General features: G+C 36.4%; 1 protein-coding gene across 1 annotated transcript in view; it reads left to right on the plus strand.

Moving 5' to 3' along the window:
• The window catches only part of LOC139934022 (transmembrane protein 26-like), a 32,034-nt gene extending 18,057 nt beyond the window's left edge, over positions 1–13,977 (plus strand). Inside the window, exons 2-3 of the mRNA XM_071928294.1 lie at positions 7,937–8,108; positions 10,553–13,977. Of these exons, the coding sequence (XP_071784395.1) occupies positions 7,937–8,108; positions 10,553–11,518 (1,138 nt within the window). The 3' untranslated portion in view covers positions 11,519–13,977. The remainder of the gene's footprint in view (positions 1–7,936; positions 8,109–10,552) is intronic.
• The last annotated feature ends 10,312 nt before the right edge of the window (positions 13,978–24,289 follow it).

The following is a 24,289-nucleotide window of genomic DNA, read 5'->3' on the forward strand; positions in this document are numbered from 1 at the left end:
TGCCATTAGGCTGTGTACATATCGTGCCTGCAGGAAGTCCAGGCTCTGTGGCTCTTTTGTAAACATGTGATGTCACAGGTCACACCGTCTGTTACGGATTATTCTTCCTGCATGCACATTGATTCGTTCCGGATTTTTAAATATATTTCAAAAACGCGACCATTGCTTTTGATTAGTTTAAATACAAATTAAAACATAGATCAAACGGTGCAAAAAACCCAAAGGCATCTTTGCCTTTGAGGAGACACATGGTCAGAAACATAGATGTTACTACATGTTATAAATACCACATCATGACTCATGAGTTACTAGATGGCGGGGAATTCTAGCCTCGAGGCAGATAAAAGTGAATCACTGTGCAGGAGATATTGAAAGGAGACTCTAAAACTTACAAACTGTGAGACCCAAACCGTATGGTCCGATTCTAATTGTCTGCTTAAAGGCACTGGACACTATCGGTAATTAATTGTAAAATTAGTTGTTAGCCTAAAAACTGAATGATTTATTGTGAGAAACGGCTCCCTTTGAAGTAACATAGTTTTTGAGAAAGAGGTAATTTCTCACTCAAATAACAAAACTTGAACTGGAGCCTTTTTATATTAGGCATCTGACAGCGCACAAAAATGTGGAACAATGGTGTTTTCTGTCATAATTCTCTTGCAACTTCAATGACCAATATTGAGTCCAAACTTTCACAGAGTTGTTATTTTATGCGTATGTTGGGATACACCCAGTGAGAAAACTGGTCTTTGACATTTACAAAATGTGTCCGGTGCCTTTAATTTGTACGACTGAATGAAGAAACAGATATCTAAAAAAGATTGATGAAACTGAGATGAGTTTTCGTTTCTGTGGATCTAATTGAGGTTAACCAGATTTCCAATGAAGAAAACCCCCATCTTAAGTCAGCCTAAAATGTCTTGATGCATCACTGTCAACCTTCATAGTAATTGGTCTTTGCATACTTGTTGCATGTGGTGGTTTATTTTAGCCCGAGGTGGGTTTATCCGAAGATATCAACGTTCGTCATTTTATTCATCTATTTCATTCCTGTGGTATTATTTTATAATAGAAAAAAATAACTACACATGAATATCATCATAACACACGCTGACAGATAGATTAAGTAGGACACAAAGGGAAGTTAGGAAAGAAAATGAATCATTTTAAAACGACAGTTTATGTTTAGTTTTATGTAAAAAAGATCAATGCTATTATTTTCAGAGTTTGCAAGTGCTCTGCGGTTGAACGCTGTTTTTATTACCTCGTTTTCTAATAGGCTTAAGGTAGATTCCTTGCGAAAGTGGGATGAAAATATAAAACTTTATCGATATACAGTGTAAAGATTTCATAATAACTAACACCCTTCCATAAGCAATTTTCGTGTTTTTCACCACCCTGAAACATCAAAATGAATTACATTTCAGGTATAATGTCAATCTGTACTTTGTGTACGGGACATGAGCTCTTTCCTAAATAATAATGATATTCAATCAAAATGGCATTGCCTTTGACTTATGTTTGGCACTTAACTTAAAAGTTCTTCTTTGGAATTTATAGACACTTTGTTGCTGATATCCAATGACGTCACGTTTCGCTCTAATTGAGTATAAAACAAAATCACATTTACACCTTTCAACGTGAGAATAGAGACTTGCAATTTCGTCACCACTCATACAGACTTTGAGTTAAGGCCGAATCATAAAAATGAATTCATTAAACAGTTATTGTTATTGCAATAGTCAGTCATGTTTAACGGCTCAACATGCCGAAAGGCATGTGGCATCATTGTATTTGCGACTACTTCAATGCGTCCTCATACAGTCCAACACTTTGTTTGCCCCAAATACGGCGTCTGTTTATTGCATCACTGTAAAGAAAAAATTATTAAATAATCACAACGCGCAGCGGCGACGCAACATTTTAGGCCCACTACTTTAATTTATAAAGGTTAGTGTAAATTTGAGTACATTCGCCAGCCAAGGGAACGAGCCTATATCTGACTGGATCGCTAATTGAAAGATAGAAGCTACTATGGCTTGGGTTTTGTTTGGACTGTACCAGCTTTTCATCAATTCGAGACCTTGCGAGGGACAATTCAGTTCTAATTATTACATGCGTGGCTTGATACACACATGGTAAAATCGTCCCAGGGGATCACTGTGGGATACGTGGGTCAAATCTGACGTTTTGAGACAAAATATATAAAAAAATAATGATGATAAAGTCAATTTAAAAAAATATTATGGAGGACTGTGATGAGCGAATAAAACAATTAAAACGTGTATTCAAATCAGCAATAATTATTACAATGCCTATAGCGTGGTCAGGTTTTCTTCTAATTTGGAAATAATTGTTCCCCTTTGAAATGCCGCCAGAAAATAATTCAAGGTTGTCATTATGTCGGATAATTAAACAAAATTAAGATCAAATATTTGTGCAGATTAAAATAAACATTATTAGAACCATCCCCGACAAGGTCATACCAATAACTAATGCAAATATGTTTACTGCAGGCTTCGTATCTTTATATCAAGTCCATTTTCCCTAATTAATGGTCATGATTTTGATCAAACATAAAAGGAATGAAAAGTTCCAAATTTAGTTTGAATTGGGACGAAGATGCTGATTTTTAAGAGCATTTGCTAATCATGCCCGTGTTTGTACGACCGAACGTGAAAATTACAGTTGGCCATCATTTTTTTTTTTTTTTTTTTTTTTTTTATTTAGCGCAAAACCTGCACTGTCTAATTGTGAACCCATGACATCTGACACATAATCATAATGCGCCCACTAGTTGATTCAATCCTGCTTATAGTTTTATCAGTTCTTTTAAGCTAAATTATCCATTGGTCCCCACCTCGCCCGGATTTTGTTTCAAGCACATAGATCAGGTTTAGTCAAGAATCTTCAATTCAATTAAAAATTAATTTCCGAGAGAACCCCAAAAGGCTATATAGTCATTAGAGCAGTTATGGTATCCCAACGCAAAAGTGCAGCCCACCTCTATGCGGTATTAAAGAATTAGGTTACTATATGATCAAAAATAGTATTATGTAAAGGGAGATCATGTATTGATGGATATTGTTCACGCTGAATTCCTTGCAGTGTTTAAGGCGTGACGCGAAAGCTATAATAAATATTTAATTCTTTTGAATCGTAGTTGAGGCATGCTGTTGGGGCACAATCGTGCTCGATGAATCGTTTACTATTTGACTGCTACAGTTAAACAGGTGTCACACTCACATGATTTCATTCTTAGAAACCAATTAAATTCCTAGCTCTCCACCCGAATGGACTATTAATCGCGGTGTTGATTTTCTTAAACCAACTAAACATCAGTGGCATAATGGGAGATTTTGGGACGCTAGGTGGCAGTATAGACTTACCAGGTAAGTTTCCATTATTAAAGTAGTTCTGAGCGTGCGCACATGACCGAGAACAATGGATTTTACCTGGTAAGTCTGCTGCCACCAAACGCCCCAAAAGTCTCACATTTTGTTAGTTTTGAAATAGCACACATTCGCCCCGTTTTTAAACAACCACAATAATTTCAGTAACAATCACTTTGTTAACGATTACAGCTTTTTGTCAGTGGCTTCTCAGATTCAAATTTTGGGGGAGAAGTGATATTTTTCATAACCGCTTTAGGCCTACTTGGAAGAGAATAGTTTCTCAAAATGTATTATACTTTCCGAAGCTGCTTTCAGAGTCATTATGAAAAGTAGCAGACCCTCTAAAAAAGCCTATGTTATATCAATGAGAAACGCACAATTCTTCGCGGCGATGAACATGGGTTTGCGTGCTTAAGGTGACAGGGTGGGGGGGGGGGGTCGACAGGGACGGACTGTACAGCCCACAAACACCTTCTCCCTGCATCGAAAGCCACCGCTGTGCAAATGAACGAGTTTAAAAGCTCGTGAGAAGTATTTTGGGTAGCTTCTGAATCCTGCTTTGTCCGTGTACGTACAAGATATTTATCATGTACGTACAAGATATTTATCATGTACGTACAAGATATTTATCATGTACGTACACGATATATATGAGTGATATATTTTAATGAAAATAGAAACTTACTCAAAATAGAACAGCAGCTTTGGATAGCAGGCAAAGTATCGTTTCATCAAGCACTTTCACGATAATTATCTCGTACGTGCCTTATAGTTTAGGCATGTGCTGTACGTCGTTTTATCATGGAGGTAGATGGTTTAATGTACGCTATAAAATCGTGCAAATAAATTCTTGCACAGCATGGGGCTCCCCCTGGAGACGGCAGTGCTTGTCTCCTGTAAATGGGCGAACGTTTGGCGACCAATTTTCATCAGTAAAGAGTGTGTCTCTCTTCATTAAGTTTAATTTGCTACTCATCCCCTTGAAAATCAGTTAATGATGAAGTCCACGGTGTGGCGTCTGTTTTGTAGGCCTCCAGGGTTTTTGAACCACCGTGATATTTCAACTTCAATTATTTATTTTTATTCCGTCAATACACCAATAAAGGACCAAAGATGAGGGATTTGTGTACAACTCGAGCTGTCCGTTGTGGACCAGTTGAATTCTCCTGACCTTGCCTTGGTGGTATAGTGGGTGACGTTAATGGGGAACCCAAGTGCGCCATCAGTGTTCAACTGTCGGATTCATTGTAAAAAGTTTTAACTTTGAAGATGGGGTCGCGACCTTAGCTTGAGCTTTCCGCTCTAGAGAGCACATTTATTATCGCTACGTATTTCTCTACATTTAGGAGGGATTATGGCTGTGGCCATGCTCCAAACATTATTTATAATGGAGGGACAAGCTCTTAGAGTAGTCTGTGAGTATTATCTTGTATGTAAACCCTCATTTTATCCCCGAAATATTGTGATTTGTAGGGCTGCTATAATTTAAAACTTGTGTATGTTATTATCAAGTGACTGTTGTGTCGTTGTGCAATGTATTGTTGTATCCTGGTGTCATGTGTTTTCAGTAGGATAACAGGAAAATTGTTCACAATCAAAAACTGAATGTTTTTTTTTAAATCATCTATCCAATTTTTAAACAATAACACTTACACTTCATGGTGTGTTGAAATTTTTAAAGTTTTAGTTTTACGTTGCGAGAGACAGTCTGCAATTAACAGTGCTTTATGCATGCACGACATTGGAGCAGCGTCATATGTTTTCACACCTTTCATTGGTTGGTATTTTATTGAATAATCAGAAGCTAGTATGGCGTGCAAAATAAATCAAAAATATAATTCAATTAGGCCCTACTACTTAACAAATTTAATTACATTTTTGTCCTAAGGCATTATGGCTACTATATTAGAATATAGAATCCAGAGATATCATAAGGCATGAAAGTAAAACACCCCACCCCCCTTAAAGCACACACACTTCATAACAATCCGTTTTCGCCCATTTCAGACCAGTAATGTTTGGTTTCAGGAGATAAGAAACCAATCTATGATATTTTCTCTTTAAAGTAGACTTAATATTTATTACGCTTATCGGAATTTATTACAGTATGCAGTTAATCAAAACATTTTGTTGTTGTCATTTTCACTTAAAATATTTTAATTTTTCCCCCATGGTGGCACACCATAGAATCCCAAATAGTAACCACCTCACGTGATCCATCTAGTGACTAAAGCAGAATGAAACTCAATCTAGCAGATAGTAATTTTGTTTTGAACTTTCGAGGTTGGATGATGTTTCTTTGACTCATTTGAATGTTGGCATAATAATGCACTAGTGATTTGTACCAAAATACAATCATTTTATAAATGTTTGAGCATAACCAACGACAGGAAACTTTATTCTCAGCATGATTAAGCCTGATGAAAAAACAGACCGTGAGTAAACTGCATAGCTTCTGTCACCGGTGCAGCTTGCACAATTTCACGGTAAACGGGAATCAAAGTTGGGGTTCGAAAACATATGAGGGTCGATAACGTATGACGCTACGATATATTGTATGCTTTGGTATTGGAGTATTTAAACCAGTAGGCTACAGGCGAGTAGTTTATATTGCATTTAATGACGACGTTTTGGTGAATGCTTGTCATTTTTAATCGGAGTAGAGGGCCAGCCTCCTTCCTGTCTTAGACTCGGACTCTCTATACATGATAAGATACAGCATGTATTTTTAAACCATTGTAAATTGACAATCTATTTATTTTTTGATCGTATTTAAAAGTCTAGTGTCTTTTTGTTTATTCCAGGATAAATTGGATAGGGAAGGGGATTTTGGACAGGTATTCTGGTTATGTTGACCCTTTTCTGTGTCCTTTTGACACAATTTCCGCATCTTCTGACCCAGAAATGTATCAGGCTCCATGGGACCCAGTCTTTAGAGTGTAGGCCAGCCTTAAGTGTTGCGGTACCCGCTGGTACTTGTTAGTTACAGGTTTCGAACCAGCCTCTTCTTGTCCTCTCGTTGTATGGTCAGTTAGGACATGCTCTGAATGTGTGGATCGTTGGTTCGAATGCCACCGACCATGTAGTAGATTTATTGCTGTGCTCGGCAAAAAAACAATTAACAATGCTTATCACACAAAGGTGTGGCGTGCTGTGGCGTTAAAAGCTCTGGTGTTTCTGATCAGCTGAGTGTGGGTTCGAGTCCTTTCATGGTATTAGTGTCATAGAACAAGATTCATACCATATTATTTTGTTCTTTGGATAGGACATTGACCCCAGCGTTTCTGGTTCATAGCACGCACCCTTTGTTGACAGGTTTCCATGGGCTTGCAGTCTACAGTGAATAAACTCATATCAGAGGCATCCTTGTTTATCATTGCCGGTGTCTAATAGGGAAATCTGTCCCCCACAGATTCTGTCCGCTCTTTAGGAACTTACATGGGCTAAAGTTGTCAAAAGAGGGCGCTAGTACTAGTAGAAGAAGTTTGTTTGCAGGTTGCAGTATAAGACTACTTGGAATTGCAGCTGGGTACTGTCAAAAGGTCACGGGAGATAGACAAATTGCGTTGTCAGCAGTAACGGACATGCGCAGCTACAATTCCGAATATAGGCTTATTGCATGGCTCGAAATAAACACTGGACCGCAGGCAGAGGCCAGTTATAGCCTTGGGACAGTAAACTCAAAATTTGACTTGAAGTAAAAGTACGGTGGTCTTGTGTTTTTAAATTTTTGAAAATCATAGGGGCCTGCAATGAGATAGGCCTAGTTTCTGATAGTGCTTGTATTAGGGTGTCAGGGCCGAGCGGATAAGAGCACTAGTGCAAGCTCTGGTGCTTCTTTTCAGCAGAGTGTGGGTTTGAATCCCGGTCGTGACACTTGTGTTCCTGAGCAAGACACCTAACTATGATTGCTTCTCTCCACCCAGGGGTAAATGGGTACCTGTCAGGGCAGAGATGGTTATTATTATTATTATTATTATTATCATAGCACTAGTAGAAGTTTGTATATGCCTACAGGTCATAGTATTGCAGGGCTTGAAATTAACACTGAACCACAGGCCTGGAAGCTAGTGATTTTAGCCTCGGGCCAGTAAACTCAGGATCGGACAAGCCCGGTGGTCTTGTGTTTTTAATTGTTGATCCATAAATACCCAAGACAGTTTCGCTACTCCTATTGGTGGAGAGCGCGTCACGTGGGGCCGTGTAAACTGTTGATAATGACCAGCTGGAGCTGTTTATAACCAGCTGGTTTCCGCGAAGCTAACGCGCGCGAATATTATCATGCGGAACGTAATTCATAGCTAATAGTAACATCGCATATTCTAAGCGCGTGCGCGTACACACAACCCACGCTAATCAAACAGATTCTTCACAAAGTGTATGTTTACCTTGGCGGAATGTAAAGAAAATTGCCTGGGACCACTACTTTAGCTCAGAGACTCTTTAATAACTACACTACCGCGCAGTGAGTTCTTAAATAGTATAGTTAAGGGTTGACGCCATAAATAATGACCTTTTTACTTGTCCTCATTTTGTTGCAGGTTTTGCCCAAGTGTGTTGATGTACCTGATATCGACAGTGCCTGCCATTTGGATACTTGAGCTGCAACTTATGAAGGAGCGTGTGACCGAATCCCAAGCTCTTGGTGATAAGGTGTGTTTGGAATCAGACAACATCAACATGAACACTTCATCACTTGCGGCTTTTCCAGGGGTGAGTTTTTTTCAATTTCTTACCATCAATCATCATTAATGTCTTGATAAACGCCACTTAAGCCGCATTCGCATTGGACTAAAAATTGTTAACTTACGGCCGCAAACTGTTAACTTGCCGATATTAAGTCCATGTGCGAACAGCGGGTAACCTATTCACTTGAAGGTTACTGCCACAGCGCTGTAACTTTAACAGTTCGCTATGAGTTGCGATGTCTTCACGATTTAGTTACGTGACTTCCGTTATCAGGCTTAGGTTCTATGTACATGCAGCGGAAACACAGCTCTGTTTTAAACTTTTTTTAAGCTTTTTTGGAATAGCGCATATTGCACGCGGTGGTTCAAACATCAGCCTATGGACCCAAGCCTATATTTTAAAAGCTCTGACCTAATTTGTCAAACTATGCCTCACCCTGGAAAGTTACCGGACAAAAATTAATCGAAGTGGGAACAGCTGTTTTACCGGGCTGGTAATTGTAAGTTACCAGACCAAAAAGTCCAATGTGAACGCGGCTTTAGAAGTACATGTATAATTGTTATGACTCGGTAACAAATTGTGAAGTTTGATTGGGCGAGAACCAATCACATGACATAACACAAAGACGCATGTTACATGGCTCGGGGATCAGGTAACATGAAAAGTGATGTACATCGGTGTACATCACCTTGATCGTTCCCACCGTTTGTGGATTTCCAGCGCTGTGTACGAAACACCCGCGGGTTTGAGGCTAAGAGTGAATAATTGTTTCTTATTTGAACTGTTGGTCTGCTTATTAAAACTATGCATTCTCCGTCGTAATAACATTTGAAGATGACAACATAACTTTGAGAAGTGGAAATAACAATGTTACCAAGGTATAAAAAAACAATTGTTGCACCCTGTGACTGGGGTCCATGGGTTTTGTACACCCTCAGTGGCAAATGGCACCCTTGGCTTCGCCTCAGGTGCCATTTTCCCCCTCGGGTGTACAAAACTCCATGGATCACAGCGTTCAACATTTGTATAGTGGTTAACTTTTGGGAGGAGTGTTGGCTCTCCAAAAGAGATGTATAGGCCTACCAAATAAATGGTCACTTCCAAGAAAGAAACTTGTTTTTAAGCTTTCTTTGTAAAATAGAAACTGTGATGAACTGGTGTACGGTCAGTGAATTAGTACACGGTTGATAATAACTGTCCTCTTTAATGAGTCGGTTACATTGTACATCATTTTGTTAGAAACATACAAGGGTTACTGCTGTAAGTGTTGGTAAATTTTTTCAAGACCTTTGTGTAGCTTAATATTTTTTCAAATGTGTATCGGCATGAAGAACATTACTTGGTTTTACCCTTAAGCCAATGTGTGTAAAGCAACTGTATACTCAGTACTGGGACAGTACAGAGTAAAATAGTGCTTGCACACATCCATGTATGGGTAAAACCAAGAAACAGTCTTGATGTACCTTTTTTTTCCTGAAGCATCTCTTTAAGTTGATGTTTCGTGTAATGTGTTCGATTTTCTGTTAAGGAAACATAACAATTTGGGGACAGGGGTAATTTCTCACAAATTTTTTTAATCTGAGAAGACTTCAGACCTGAAACTTTCTCAGGCATCTGAAAACACAATTTCTAAGTGCAACAGATGTGTCTTTCGTATTTTCTTACAATTTTGATGACCAACTGTGACCAAATTTTCACAGATTTGTTATTTGTATGCATAAATGTTGAGAATACTGGTCTTTTTGACAATTATCAACCTTGTCCAGAGCCTTTAATGTGCAGATCCATCACTGGTTGCCTGAAACCAATAGATCTAGACAACCTCCATGTTCATGCTGGCATTGCCCCTCCTGATATACATAGGTCAGTAGCCAGCAGTACTGAGCGCCTCAGAAAAACCCAAGACACCTGCCATCCATGTTGTACCTACCAACCAGCTTCCAGCATCTACAGTCTTGGATAATCGTTTTTTCACTCAGTTGAACCACAACAGTGTCTTCCGAGGTGGCCAGACTTCACTGTGGGAGAAGAGTGTGCATTGACAGTCGGCATCACGAGAAGCTGCCCCTCCCAACTAATGAACAGTTACCCCCTGGACATAGGCAGGACTGGAGAACATGGAGGTCCCTAAATAGACTTCGTATGGAGGTGGGGCAATGCAAGACAAACATGAAGAAATGGGGGTATACCGACGATGATGACACGAAATGCGATAGTGGCACAACACCCCAATCTACATGTATGTCACACTTCTACACTGCCCAGGCTGCCCAGCCTTTATAGAGTAGTGCTGCCTTAAACATGGCAGCAAACAAGAAAGCTGTGAGATGCACCCAATCATGTCCATAAATTTGAAGAGTAGATGAAAAATGAAGATGTGCCTTTAACTCCTAAAGACATCATGCTCAACTAAAGTACTATCGTATTGTGTATTGATTTAGCCCCCTCATGTTCTTGTTTTTCCCTAGATAACGATACCACTGTATTTGCCATCGCATCACTGGTCTCTGGCTCTACAGCAGACCCTGCTCTTTGTGCTCATCGTGGGTAGATGGCTTTTACCAAAGGGCTCCCTCTCTCGCGATCAACTGTCTCAACTTCTCCTAGTGTACATCGGCATCGCCGCGGACATATTGGAATTTTCCACAGAGGGTTTGAAGATGGAAGAGGTCCGTTGTGATTACGTCATGGTGTACTGGATCCTGTCCATCTGGACTTGGAGCCTTCTTCAATTCACACTGGGGCTGACAGCCACCAAAGCTAGGAAGCCTCGAATGGCTGGGATAGATGACAATGACAAGCCGAAGGTCACCTTGATGTGCTGTGAGACAGAGGTCTGGGGCTTGATGACCACAATCATCATGCAAGATGGACCGTACCTTGCCATGAGGCTCTACATCCTGATCAAGATGAGGGCCATCAATCAGATGATGATCTTCTTCACCTGCAAAAACATGCTGGTCATGCTGCTCCAGTTCTATCGCCTCTTTGTCATCTACATCGAGAAACCTGGTTACCACCCTCAGGTATTGGTGCAGACTATTGTTAGGTATACCTCTCGTCGGGGCGGGAGCATGTCCCCAACCCATCGACCGAGAAAACCTCTCGGCAGACACCTTGATATACCGGACTTGCACGAGACAGCCCCAGGGCAGAGTTTACCCCTGTTGCCAACTCTACGAGAAAAACGACCCACTTCACCATCTGACATCATGGACGTGGAAGCTGGATACTACACCCTGACTGTCCCAGATCCTCCGGTGTCCGCTAAAAATAAGAAAAGCAAAGCGAGACATCGGAAGGAACCACGCCACAAAGAGGACGAGCCTGTCAGTCCGCTTTTTGACTCTGCTGCTAATAGCAGTAGCACCGAGCCACTTGTTCGTACATATCCACCTTCGCCTGCTAAGATTGTCACCTTTGATGACATGTGACATGTTCTGTTGATGTTTCGTGTGAATCACAAGTGCACTGACAATGTACATATTACAATTATTATTCAAACGTGTGTGTTGATTTAGAACTATTTGTTTAAAATAGCAATATGATACCAGAATAATTTGTAGCTTTCAGCAAAAATAGTGGCACCTGAAGTTCTGGTCTGAGTTTTCAGCTGTCCGAAAAAAGAAAAAAATACTCAAGATTCAAGTATGCAGCATGTTTCATAGTCTACAAGAGGGCAATTGTTTGTTTGTTTGTTGCAATTGATAGATGTTTTTTTGACAAATTACTATGTGGACATTAATCAATGGCACAAAAATGGCCAGCATGGTGGTTGTGGTATTAGGTTGGTTTGGTTGTCTTTCATCAGACAAGGACTAGGACTGACAGGTTTGGAGAAAGATCAAAGTCGTTTTTTGACGAACAATGTCCGTAAACAAACTAGTCTTAGTCCAAGGCCGACGTCACTTTCTCATAGGCTAGTCGTAACGGAACATGGCCTAATCATTTTATTGATTTCGTTTTGGTTGACAAGATTCTGGAAATCGCACCAAGTGTAGACTTGCGCAAAGCTAGGGGTGATACGGCCCGAGCCCATGGTAGCAAGAATAGACTTGCACAACGCTAGCAGGTGACGTGATGCACTGCCCATGGTAGCAAGAAAAGCCTTGCACAAAGCAAGCGAGCGAAACGGTGCGCTGCCCAAGGTAGCGCGATTAGACTTCACAAAGCTTACTGAACATACGCTCGCTGCTGCCCATGCATGGTAGCGAGACCAGGAAATAGTAAATATGTGGGTTGGAACTAAGACTAGCAAAAAAACGATTCGACAAAACAGAGAAATCCTATACAACAACAAAACTGACTATTGATCTTAATATTATACTTTAATGTGCAACTTCAATAATATAAATGTAAAAATGTTTGTGGTAGGTTGTAAAGTAAAGATGAATTTTTTTTGTTTTCTTTCTGTTTGATGGAAACCAATTTAACTGTAAGATAACTTTAAATTAGCAATAAACCGTTCACATGATATGTACAGAAATAGAAAGACTTGCCTCAATATTTGATTTTTGTATTTGATACGATTTGATGTTCATGAAAATCTCAAATTATATATTTTGATGGAAAAATAGTGCGAAATCTTTACACAAGGCTATCGGTACACAAGGCTATATATATATAGCCTTGTTGCTTTTTAGCGTAAAATTTGTTTTCTTTTAGGGCAAATATTGATGCTTTCAAGTGCAAAATTTTAAAGGCCCTTGTTGCTTTTTAGTGCAAATTTTGTTGCTTTATAGGGCAAACTTTGATGCTTTTTAGTGCAACATTTGAAAGGCACACAAGGCTATATATATAGCCTAAGACTATATATATAGCCTAAGGCTATATATATAGCCTAAGGCTATATATATAGCCTAAGGCTATATATATAGTCTTGTAGCTTTTTAGGGCAAACTTTGTTGCTTTCTTGTGCAAAATTTGATAGATAGTCAGGGCTATAGCATTGTCGCTTTTTAGGGCAAATGTTGTTGCTTTTTAGTGCAAAATTTGATAGGCTGACAAGGCCTTGTTGCTTTTTAGGGCAAATTTTGTAAATTTTTAGTGAAAATTTGATAGGTACACGAGGCTTATATAAAGCCTTGATGCTTTTAAGGGCAAATTTTGTCGCTTTTTAAGGCAAATTTTGTTGTTTTTTAGTCCAAAATTTGATAGGTTCACAAGGCTGTAGCCGTGTTGCGTTTAAGAGCAAATTTTGTTGCTCTTAAGTGTGAAATTTGATGGGGTACACAAGCCTTGTTTTTTTTTTAGGGCAATTTTTGTTGCTTGTTAGGGAAGTTTTTGTTACTTTTTAGTGCATTGTTTTTGCTTTTTAGTGCACAATTTGATAGGCTCATGAGGCTAATTAAAGCCTTGTTACTTTTTAGGGCAAATTTTGTAGTTTTTTAGTGCAAAATTTGATAGGCACACAAGGCTATAGACTTGTTGCTTTTTAGTGCACAATTTGATAGGTACACAATGTTGCTTTTTAGGGTAAATTTAGCTGGATTTTAGGGCAGTTTTTTTGTAGGCACACAATGCTATAGCCTTAATGCTTTTTAGGGCAAATTTTGATGCTTTTTAGTACAAATTTCGATAGGTACACAATGCTATAGCCTTGTGGCTTTTTAGGGGAAATTTTGTTGATTTTTTGTTGCTTTTTAGGGAAAATTTTGTTGGTTTTTAGTGCAACATCTGATAGGTATACAAGGCTATAGCCTTGTTGCTTTTTAGTGCAAATTTTGTTGCTTTTTAGTGCAAAATTAGATAGGCACACAAGGCTATAGTCTTGTTGCTTTTTAGGGCAAATTTTGTTGCTTTTTAGTGCAAAATTTGATAGGTTTACTAGGCTATAGCCTTGTGGCTTTGTAGGGCAAATTTTATGGCAAATTTTGTTGCTTTTTAGTGCAAAATTTGATAGGTATACAAGGCTATAGGCTTGTTGCTTTTTAGGGCATATTTTGTTGCTTTTTAGTGCAAAATTTGTTGCTTTTTAGTGCAAAATTTGATAGGTTTACTAGGCTATAGCCTTGTGGCTTCGCAGGGCAAATTTTATGGCAATTTTTGTTGCTTTTTAGTGCAAAATTTGATAGGTATACAAGGCTATAGCCTTGTTACTTTTTAGGGAAAATTTTGTTGCTTTTTAGTGCAAAATTGGATAGGTTTACAAGCCTATAGCCTTGTTACTTTTTAGGGCAAATTTTGTTGCTTTTTAGTGCAAAATTGGATAGGTTTACAAGCCTATAGCCTTGTTACTTTTTAGGGCAAATTTTGTTGCTTTTTAGTGCAAAATTTGATAGGCATACAAGGCTATAGCCTTGTTGCTTTTTAGGGCAAATTTTGTTGCTTTTTAGTGCAAAATTGGATAGGTTTACAAGCCTATAGCCTTGTTACTTTTTAGGGCAAATTTTGTTGCTTTTTAGTGCAAAATTTGATAGGCATACAAGGCTATAGCCTTGTTGCTTTTTAGGGCAAATTTTGTTGCTTTTTAGTGCAAAATTTGATAGGTTCACTAGGCTATAGCCTTGTGGCTTTGTAGGGCAAATTTTATGGCAAATTTTGTTGCTTTTTAGTGCAAAAATTGATAGATTTACTAGGCTATAGGCTTGTTGTTTTTTAGGACAAATTTTGTTGCTTTTTAGGGCAAATTTTGTTGCTTTTTAGTGCAAAATTTGTTGCTTTTTAGTGCAAAATTTGATAGGTTTACTAGGCTATAGCCTTGTGGCTTTGTAGGACAAATTTTATGGCAAATTTTGTTGCTTTTTAGTGCAAAATTTGATAGGTATACAAGGCTATAGGCTTGTTGCTTTTTAGGGCATATTTTGTTGCTTTTTAGGGCAAAATTTGTTGCTTTTTAGTGCAAAATTTGTTAGGTTTACAAGGCTATAGCCTTGTTACTTTTTAGGGCAAATTTTGTTGCTTTTTAGTGCAAAATTTGATAGGTATACAAGGCTATAGCTTTGTTACTTTTAGGACAAATTTTGTTGCGTTTTAGTGCAAAATTTGATAGGTATACAAGGCTATAGCCTTGTTGCTTTTTAAGGCAAATTTTGTTGCTTTTTAGGGCAAATTTTGTTGCTTTTTAGGGCAAATTTTGATAGGTATACAAGGCTATAGCCTTGTTACTTTTAGGACAAATTTTGTTGCTTTTTAGTGCAAAATTTGATAGGTATACAAGGCTATAGCCTTGTTATTTTTTAGGGCTAATTTTGTTGCTTTTTAGTGCAAAATTTGATAGGTATACAAGGCTATAGCCTTGTTGCTTTTTAGGGCAAATTTTGTTGCTTTTGGGGGCAAAATTTGATAGGCATACAAGGCTATGAGCCTTGTTACTTTTTAGGGCAAATTTTGTTGCTTTTTAGTGCAAAATTGGATAGGTTTACAAGGCTATAGCCTTGTTACTTTTTAGGGCAAATTTTGTTGCTTTTTAGTGCAAATTTTGTTGCTTTTTAGTGCAAAATTTGATAGGTTCACTAGGCTATAGCCTTGTGGCTGTGTAGGGCAAATTTTATGGCAAATTTTGTTGCTTTTTAGTGCAAAAATTGATAGGTTTACTAGGCTATAGGCTTGTTGCTTTTTAGGGCAAATTTTGTTGCTTTTTAGGGCAAATTTTGTTGCTTTTTAGTGCAAAATTTGTTGCTTTTTAGTGCAAAATTTGATAGGTTTACTAGGCTATAGCCTTGTGGCTTTGTAGGGCAAATTTTATGGCAATTTTTGTTGCTTTTTAGTGCAAAAATTGATAGGTTTACTAGGCTATAGGCTTGTTGCTTTTTAGGGCAAATTTTGTTGCTTTTTAGGGCAAATTTTGTTGCTTTTTAGTGCAAAATTTGTTGCTTTTTAGTGCAAAATTTGATAGGTTTACTAGGCTATAGCCTTGTGGCTTTGTAGGGCAAATTTTATGGCAATTTTTGTTGCTTTTTAGTGCAAAATTTGATAGGTATACAAGGCTATAGGCTTGTTGCTTTTTAGGGCATATTTTGTTGCTTTTTAGGGCAAATTTTGTTGCTTTTTAGTGCAAAATTTGATAGGTTTACAAGGCTATAGCCTTGTTACTTTTTAGGGCAAATTTTGTTGCTTTTTAGTGCAAAATTTGATAGGTATACTAGGCTATAGGCTTGTTGTTTTTTAGGACAAATTTTGTTGCTTTTTAGGGCAAATTTTGTTGCTTTTTAGTGCAAAATTTGATAGGTATACAAGGCTATAGCCTTGTAACTTTTTAGGGCAAATTTTGTTGCTTTTTAGTGCAAAATTTGATAGGCACACAAGGCTATAGCCTTGTTACTTTTTAGGGCAAATTTTGTTGCTTTTTAGTGCAAAATTTGATAGGCACACAAGGCTATAGCCTTGTTACTTTTTAGGGCAAATTTTGTTACTTTTTAGTGCAAAATTGGATAGGTTTACAAGGCTATAGCCTTGTTACTTTTTAGGGCAAATTTTGTTGCTTTTTAGTGCAAAATTTGATAGGCACACAAGGCTATAGCCTTGTTGCTCTTTAGGGCAAATTTTGTTGTTTTTTGATGCAAATTTTGTTGCTTTTTAGTGCAACATTTGATAGGTTTACTAGGCTATAGCCTTATTGTTTTTTAGGGCAAATTTTGTTGCTTTTTAGTGCACAATTTGATAAGTATACAAGGCTATAGCCTTGTAACTTTTTAGGGCAAATTTTGTTGTTTTGTGATGCAAATGTTGTTGCTTTTTAGTGCAACATTTGATAGGTTTACTAGGCTATAGCCTTATTGTTTTTTAGGGCAAATTTTGTTGCTTTTTAGTGCACAATTTGATAGGTATACAAGGCTATAGCCTTGTAACTTTTTAGGGCAAATTTTGTTGCTTTTTAGTGCAAAATTTGATAGGTTTACAAGGCTATAGCCTTGTAACTTTTTAGGGCAAATTTTGTTGCATTTTAGTGCACAATTTGATAGGTATACAAGGCTATAGCCTTGTAACTTTTTAGGGCAAATTTTGTTGCTTTTTAGTGCAAAATTTGATAGGTTTACAAGGCTATAGCCTTGTAACTTTTTAGGGCAAATTTTGTTGCATTTTAGTGCACAATTTGATAGGTATACAAGGCTATAGCCTTGTACTTTTTTAGGGCAAATGTTGTTACTTTTTAGTGCAAAATTTGATAGGTATACAAGGCTATAGGCTTGTAACTTTTTAGGGAAAATTTTGTTGCTTTTTAGTGCAAAATTTGATAGGTTTACAAGGCTATAGCCTTGTTGCTTTTTAGGGCAAATTTTGTTACTTTTTAGTGCAAAATTTGATAGGCACACAAGGCTATAGCCTTGTTGCTTTTTAGGGCAAATTTTGTTGCTTTTTAGTGCAACATTTGATAGGTTTACTAGGCTATAGCCTTATTGTTTTTTAGGGCAAATTTTGTTGCTTTTTAGTGCAAAATTTGATAGGTTTACTAGGCTATAGCCTTGTGGCTTTGTAGGGCAAATTTTATGGAAAATTTTGTTGCTTTTTAGTGCAAAATTTGATAGGTATACAAGGCTATAGGCTTGTTGCTTTTTAGGGCATATTTTGTTGCTTCTTAGGGCAAAATTTGTTGCTTTTTAGTGCAAAATTTGTTAGGTTTACAAGGCTATAGCCTTGTTACTTTTTAGGGCAAATTTTTTTGCTTTTTAGTGCAAAATTTGATAGGTATACAAGGCTATAGCTTTGTTACTTTTATGACAAATTTTGTTGCGTTTTAGTGCAAAATTTGATAGGTATACAAGGCTATAGCCTTGTTGCTTTTTAAGGCAAATTTTGTTGCTTTTTAGGGCAAATTTTGTTGCTTTTTAGGGCAAATTTTGATAGGTATACTTTTAGGACAAATTTTGTTGCTTTTTAGTGCAAAATTTGATAGGTATACAAGGCTATAGCCTTGTTATTTTTTAGGGCTAATTTTGTTGCTATTTAGTGCAAAATTTGATAGGTATACAAGGCTATAGCCTTGTTGCTTTTTAGGGCAAATTTTGTTGCTTTTGGGGGCAAAATTTGATAGGCATACAAGGCTGTAAGCCTTGTTACTTTTTAGGGAAAAGTTTGTTGCTTTTTAGTGCAAAATTGGATAGGTTTACAAGGCTATAGCCTTGTTACTTTTTAGGGCAAATTTTGTTGCTTTTTAGTGCAAATTTTGTTGCTTTTTAGTGCAAAATTTGATAGGTTCACTAGGCTATAGCCTTGTGGCTGTGTAGGGCAAATTTTATGGCAAATTTTGTTGTTTTTTAGTGCAAAAATTGATAGGTTTACTAGGCTATAGGCTTGTTGCTTTTTAGGGCAAATTTTGTTGCTTTTTAGGGCAAATTTTGTTGCTTTTTAGTGCAAAATTTGTTGCTTTTTAGTGCAAAATTTGATAGGTTTACTAGGCTATAGCCTTGTGGCTTTGTAGGGTAAATTTTATGGAAATTTTTGTTGCTTTTTAGTGCAAAATTTGATAGGTATACAAGGCTATAGGCTTGTTGCTTTTTAGGGCATATTTTGTTGCTTTTTAGGGCAAATTTTGTTGCTTTTTAGTGCAAAATTTGATAGGTTTACAAGGCTATAGCCTTGTTACTTTTTAGGGCAAATTTTGTTGCTTTTTAGTGCAAAATTTGATAGGTATACAAGGCTATAGCCTTGTTACTTTTAGGACAAATTGTGTTGCTTTTTAGTGCAAAATTTGATAGGTATACAAGGCTATAGCCTTGTTGCTTTTTAAGGCAAATTTTGGTGCTTTTTAGGGCAAATTTTGTTGCTTTTTAGGGCAAATTTTGATAGGTATACAAGGCTATAGCCTTGTTACTTTTAGGACAAATTTTGTTGCTTTTTAGTGCAAAATTTGATAGGTATACAAGGCTATAGCCTTGTTATTTTTTAGGGCTAATTTTGTTGCTTTTTAGTGCACAATTTGATAGGTATACAAGGCTATAGCCTTGTTACTTTTTAGGGAAAATTTTGTTGCTTTTTAGTGCAAAATTTGATAGGTATACAAGGCTATAGCCTTGTTACTTTTAGGACAAATTGTGTTGCTTTTTAGTGCAAAATTTGATAGGTATACAAGGCTATAGCCTTGTTGCTTTTTAAGGCAAATTTTGGTGCTTTTTAGGGCAAATTTTGTTGCTTTTTAGGGCAAATTTTGATAGGTATACAAGGCTATAGCCTTGTTACTTTTAGGACAAATTTTGTTGCTTTTTAGTGCAAAATTTGATAGGTATACAAGGCTATAGCCTTGTTATTTTTTAGGACAAATTTTGTTGCTTTTTAGTGCAAAATTTGATAGGCATACAAGGCTATAGCCTTGTTACTTTTTAGGGAAAATTTTGTTGCTTTTTAGTGCAAAATTTGATAGGTTTACAAGGCTATAGCCTTGTTACTTTTTAGGGCAAATTTTGTTGCTTTTTAGTGCAAAATTTGATAGGTATACAAGGCTATAGCCTTGTTATTTTTTAGGGCTAATTTTGTTGCTTTTTAGTGCAAAATTGGATAGGTTTACAAGGCTATAGCCTTGTTACTTTTTAGGGCATATTTTGTTGCTTTTTAGTGCAAAATTTGATAGGTTTACAAGGCTATAGCCTTGTTACTTTTTAGGGCAAATTTTGTTGCTTTTTAGTGCAAATTTTGATAGGTATACAAGGCTGTAGCCTTGTTACTTTTAGGACAAATTTTGTTGCTTTTTAGTGCAAAATTTGATAGGTATACAAGGCTATAGCCTTGTTGCTTTTTAAGGCAAATTTTGGTGCTTTTTAGGGCAAATTTTGTTGCTTTTTAGGGCAAATTTTGATAGGTATACAAGGCTATAGCCTTGTTATTTTTAGGACAAATTTTGTTGCTTTTTAGTGCAAAATTTGTTGCTTTTTAGTGCAAAATTTGATAGGTATACAAGGCTATAGCCTTGTTATTTTTTAGGGCTAATTTTGTTGCTTTTTAGTGCAAAATTTGATAGGTATACAAGGCTATAGCCTTGTTGCTTTTTAGTGCAAATGTTGTTGCTTTTTAGTGCAAAATTTGATAGGTATACAAGGCTATAGCCTTGTTATTTTTTAGGGCTAATTTTGTTGCTTTTTAGTGCAAAATTTGATAGGTATACAAGGCTATAGCCTTGTTGCTTTTTAGGGCAAATTTTGTTGCTTTTTAGTGCAAAATTGGATAGGTTTACAAGGCTATAGCCTTGTAACTTTTTTGGGCAAATTTTGTTGCCTTTTAGTGCACAATTTGATAGGTATACAAGGCTATAGCCTTGTAACTTTTTAGGGCAAATTTTGTTGCTTTTTAGTGCAAAAGTTGATAGGTTTACAAGGCTATAGCCTTGTTGCTTTTTAGGGCAAATTTTGTTACTTTTTAGTGCAAAATTTGATAGGTATACAAGGCTATAGCCTTGTAACTTTTTAGGGCAAATTTTGTTGCGTTTTAGTGCAAAATTTGATAGGCACACAAGGCTATAGCCTTGTTACTTTTTAGGGCAAATTTTGTTGCTTTTTAGTGCAAAATTTGATAGGCACACAAGGCTATAGCCTTGTTGCTTTTTAGGGCAAATTTTGTTGTTTTTTGATGCAAATTTTGTTGCTTTTTAGTGCAACATTTGATAGGTTTACTAGGCTATAGCCTTATTGTTTTTTAGGGCAAATTTTGTTGCTTTTTAGTGCAAAATTTGATAGGTATACAAGGCTATAGCCTTGTAACTTTTTAGGGCAAATTTTGTTGTTTTTTGATGCAAATTTTGTTGCTTTTTAGTGCAACATTTGATAGGTATACAAGGCTATAGCCTTGTAACTTTTTAGGGCAAATTTTGTTGCTTTTTAGTGCAAAATTTGATAGGTTTACAAGGCTATAGCCTTGTAACTTTTTAGGGCAAATTTTGTTGCATTTTAGTGCACAATTTGATAGGTATACAAGGCTATAGCCTTGTAACTTTTTAGGGCAAATTTTGTTGCTTTTTAGTGCAAAATTTGATAGGTTTACTAGGCTATAGCCTTGTGGCTTTGTAGGGCAAATTTTATGGCAAATTTTGTTGCTTTTTAGTGCAAAATTTGATAGGTATACAAGGCTATAGGCTTGTTGCTTTTTAGGGCATATTTTGTTGCTTTTTAGGGCAAATTTTGTTGCTTTTTAGTGCAAAATTTGATAGGTTTACTAGGCTATAGCCTTGTGGCTTTGTAGGGCAAATTTTATGGCAAATTTTGTTGCTTTTTAGTGCAAAATTTGATAGGTATACAAGGCTATAGGCTTGTTGCTTTTTAGGGCATATTTTGTTGCTTCTTAGGGCAAAATTTGTTGCTTTTTAGTGCAAAATTTGTTAGGTTTACAAGGCTATAGCCTTGTTACTTTTTAGGGCAAATTTTTTTGCTTTTTAGTGCAAAATTTGATAGGTATACAAGGCTATAGCTTTGTTACTTTTATGACAAATTTTGTTGCGTTTTAGTGCAAAATTTGATAGGTATACAAGGCTATAGCCTTGTTGCTTTTTAAGGCAAATTTTGTTGCTTTTTAGGGCAAATTTTGTTGCTTTTTAGGGCAAATTTTGATAGGTATACTTTTAGGACAAATTTTGTTGCTTTTTAGTGCAAAATTTGATAGGTATACAAGGCTATAGCCTTGTTATTTTTTAGGGCTAATTTTGTTGCTATTTAGTGCAAAATTTGATAGGTATACAAGGCTATAGCCTTGTTGCTTTTTAGGGCAAATTTTGTTGCTTTTGGGGGCAAAATTTGATAGGCATACAAGGCTGTAAGCCTTGTTACTTTTTAGGGAAAAGTTTGTTGCTTTTTAGTGCAAAATTGGATAGGTTTACAAGGCTATAGCCTTGTTACTTTTTAGGGCAAATTTTGTTGCTTTTTAGTGCAAATTTTGTTGCTTTTTAGTGCAAAATTTGATAGGTTCACTAGGCTATAGCCTTGTGGCTGTGTAGGGCAAATTTTATGGCAAATTTTGTTGTTTTTTAGTGCAAAAATTGATAGGTTTACTAGGCTATAGGCTTGTTGCTTTTTAGGGCAAATTTTGTTGCTTTTTAGGGCAAATTTTGTTGCTTTTTAGTGCAAAATTTGTTGCTTTTTAGTGCAAAATTTGATAGGTTTACTAGGCTATAGCCTTGTGGCTTTGTAGGGTAAATTTTATGGAAATTTTTGTTGCTTTTTAGTGCAAAATTTGATAGGTATACAAGGCTATAGGCTTGTTGCTTTTTAGGGCATATTTTGTTGCTTTTTAGGGCAAATTTTGTTGCTTTTTAGTGCAAAATTTGATAGGTTTACAAGGCTATAGCCTTGTTACTTTTTAGGGCAAATTTTGTTGCTTTTTAGTGCAAAATTTGATAGGTATACAAGGCTATAGCCTTGTTGCTTTTTAAGGCAAATTTTGTTGCTTTTTAGTGCAAAATTTGATAGGTATACAAGGCTATAGCCTTGTTACTTTTTAAGGCAAATTTTGGTGCTTTTTAGGGCAAATTTTGTTGCTTTTTAGGGCAAATTTTGATAGGTATACAAGGCTATAGCCTTGTTATTTTTAGGACAAATTTTGTTGCTTTTTAGTGCAAAATTTGTTGCTTTTTAGTGCAAAATTTGATAGGTATACAAGGCTATAGCCTTGTTATTTTTTAGGGCTAATTTTGTTGCTTTTTAGTGCAAAATTTGATAGGTATACAAGGCTATAGCCTTGTTGCTTTTTAGTGCAAATGTTGTTGCTTTTTAGTGCAAAATTTGATAGGTATACAAGGCTATAGCCTTGTTATTTTTTAGGGCTAATTTTGTTGCTTTTTAGTGCAAAATTTGATAGGTATACAAGGCTATAGCCTTGTTGCTTTTTAGGGCAAATTTTGTTGCTTTTTAGTGCAAAATTGGATAGGTTTACAAGGCTATAGCCTTGTAACTTTTTTGGGCAAATTTTGTTGCCTTTTAGTGCACAATTTGATAGGTATACAAGGCTATAGCCTTGTAACTTTTTAGGGCAAATTTTGTTGCTTTTTAGTGCAAAAGTTGATAGGTTTACAAGGCTATAGCCTTGTTGCTTTTTAGGGCAAATTTTGTTACTTTTTAGTGCAAAATTTGATAGGTATACAAGGCTATAGCCTTGTAACTTTTTAGGGCAAATTTTGTTGCGTTTTAGTGCAAAATTTGATAGGCACACAAGGCTATAGCCTTGTTACTTTTTAGGGCAAATTTTGTTGCTTTTTAGTGCAAAATTTGATAGGCACACAAGGCTATAGCCTTGTTGCTTTTTAGGGCAAATTTTGTTGTTTTTTGATGCAAATTTTGTTGCTTTTTAGTGCAACATTTGATAGGTTTACTAGGCTATAGCCTTATTGTTTTTTAGGGCAAATTTTGTTGCTTTTTAGTGCAAAATTTGATAGGTATACAAGGCTATAGCCTTGTAACTTTTTAGGGCAAATTTTGTTGTTTTTTGATGCAAATTTTGTTGCTTTTTAGTGCAACATTTGATAGGTATACAAGGCTATAGCCTTGTAACTTTTTAGGGCAAATTTTGTTGCTTTTTAGTGCAAAATTTGATAGGTTTACAAGGCTATAGCCTTGTAACTTTTTAGGGCAAATTTTGTTGCATTTTAGTGCACAATTTGATAGGTATACAAGGCTATAGCCTTGTAACTTTTTAGGGCAAATTTTGTTGCTTTTTAGTGCAAAATTTGATAGGTTTACTAGGCTATAGCCTTGTGGCTTTGTAGGGCAAATTTTATGGCAAATTTTGTTGCTTTTTAGTGCAAAATTTGATAGGTATACAAGGCTATAGGCTTGTTGCTTTTTAGGGCATATTTTGTTGCTTTTTAGGGCAAATTTTGTTGCTTTTTAGTGCAAAATTTGATAGGTTTACTAGGCTATAGCCTTGTGGCTTTGTAGGGCAAATTTTATGGCAAATTTTGTTGCTTTTTAGTGCAAAATTTGATAGGTATACAAGGCTATAGGCTTGTTGCTTTTTAGGGCATATTTTGTTGCTTTTTAGGGCAAATTTTGTTGCTTTTTAGTGCAAAATTTGATAGGTTTACAAGGCTATAGCCTTGTTACTTTTTAGGGCAAATTTTGTTGCTTTTTAGTGCAAAATTTGATAAGTATACAAGGCTATAGCCTTGTTGGTTTTTAAGGCAAATTTTGGTGCTTTTTAGGGCAAATTTTGTTGCTTTTTAGGGCAAATTGTGATAGGTATACAAGGCTATAGCCTTGTTACTTTTAGGACAAATTTTGTTGCTTTTTAGTACAAAATTTGATAGGTATACAAGGCCTTGTTATTTTTTAGGGCTAATTTTTGTTGCTTTT

Source organism: Asterias amurensis, chromosome 2 (genome assembly GCF_032118995.1).
Source record: "Asterias amurensis chromosome 2, ASM3211899v1".
In the NCBI taxonomy this organism is placed as follows: Eukaryota; Metazoa; Echinodermata; class Asteroidea; order Forcipulatida; family Asteriidae; genus Asterias; species Asterias amurensis.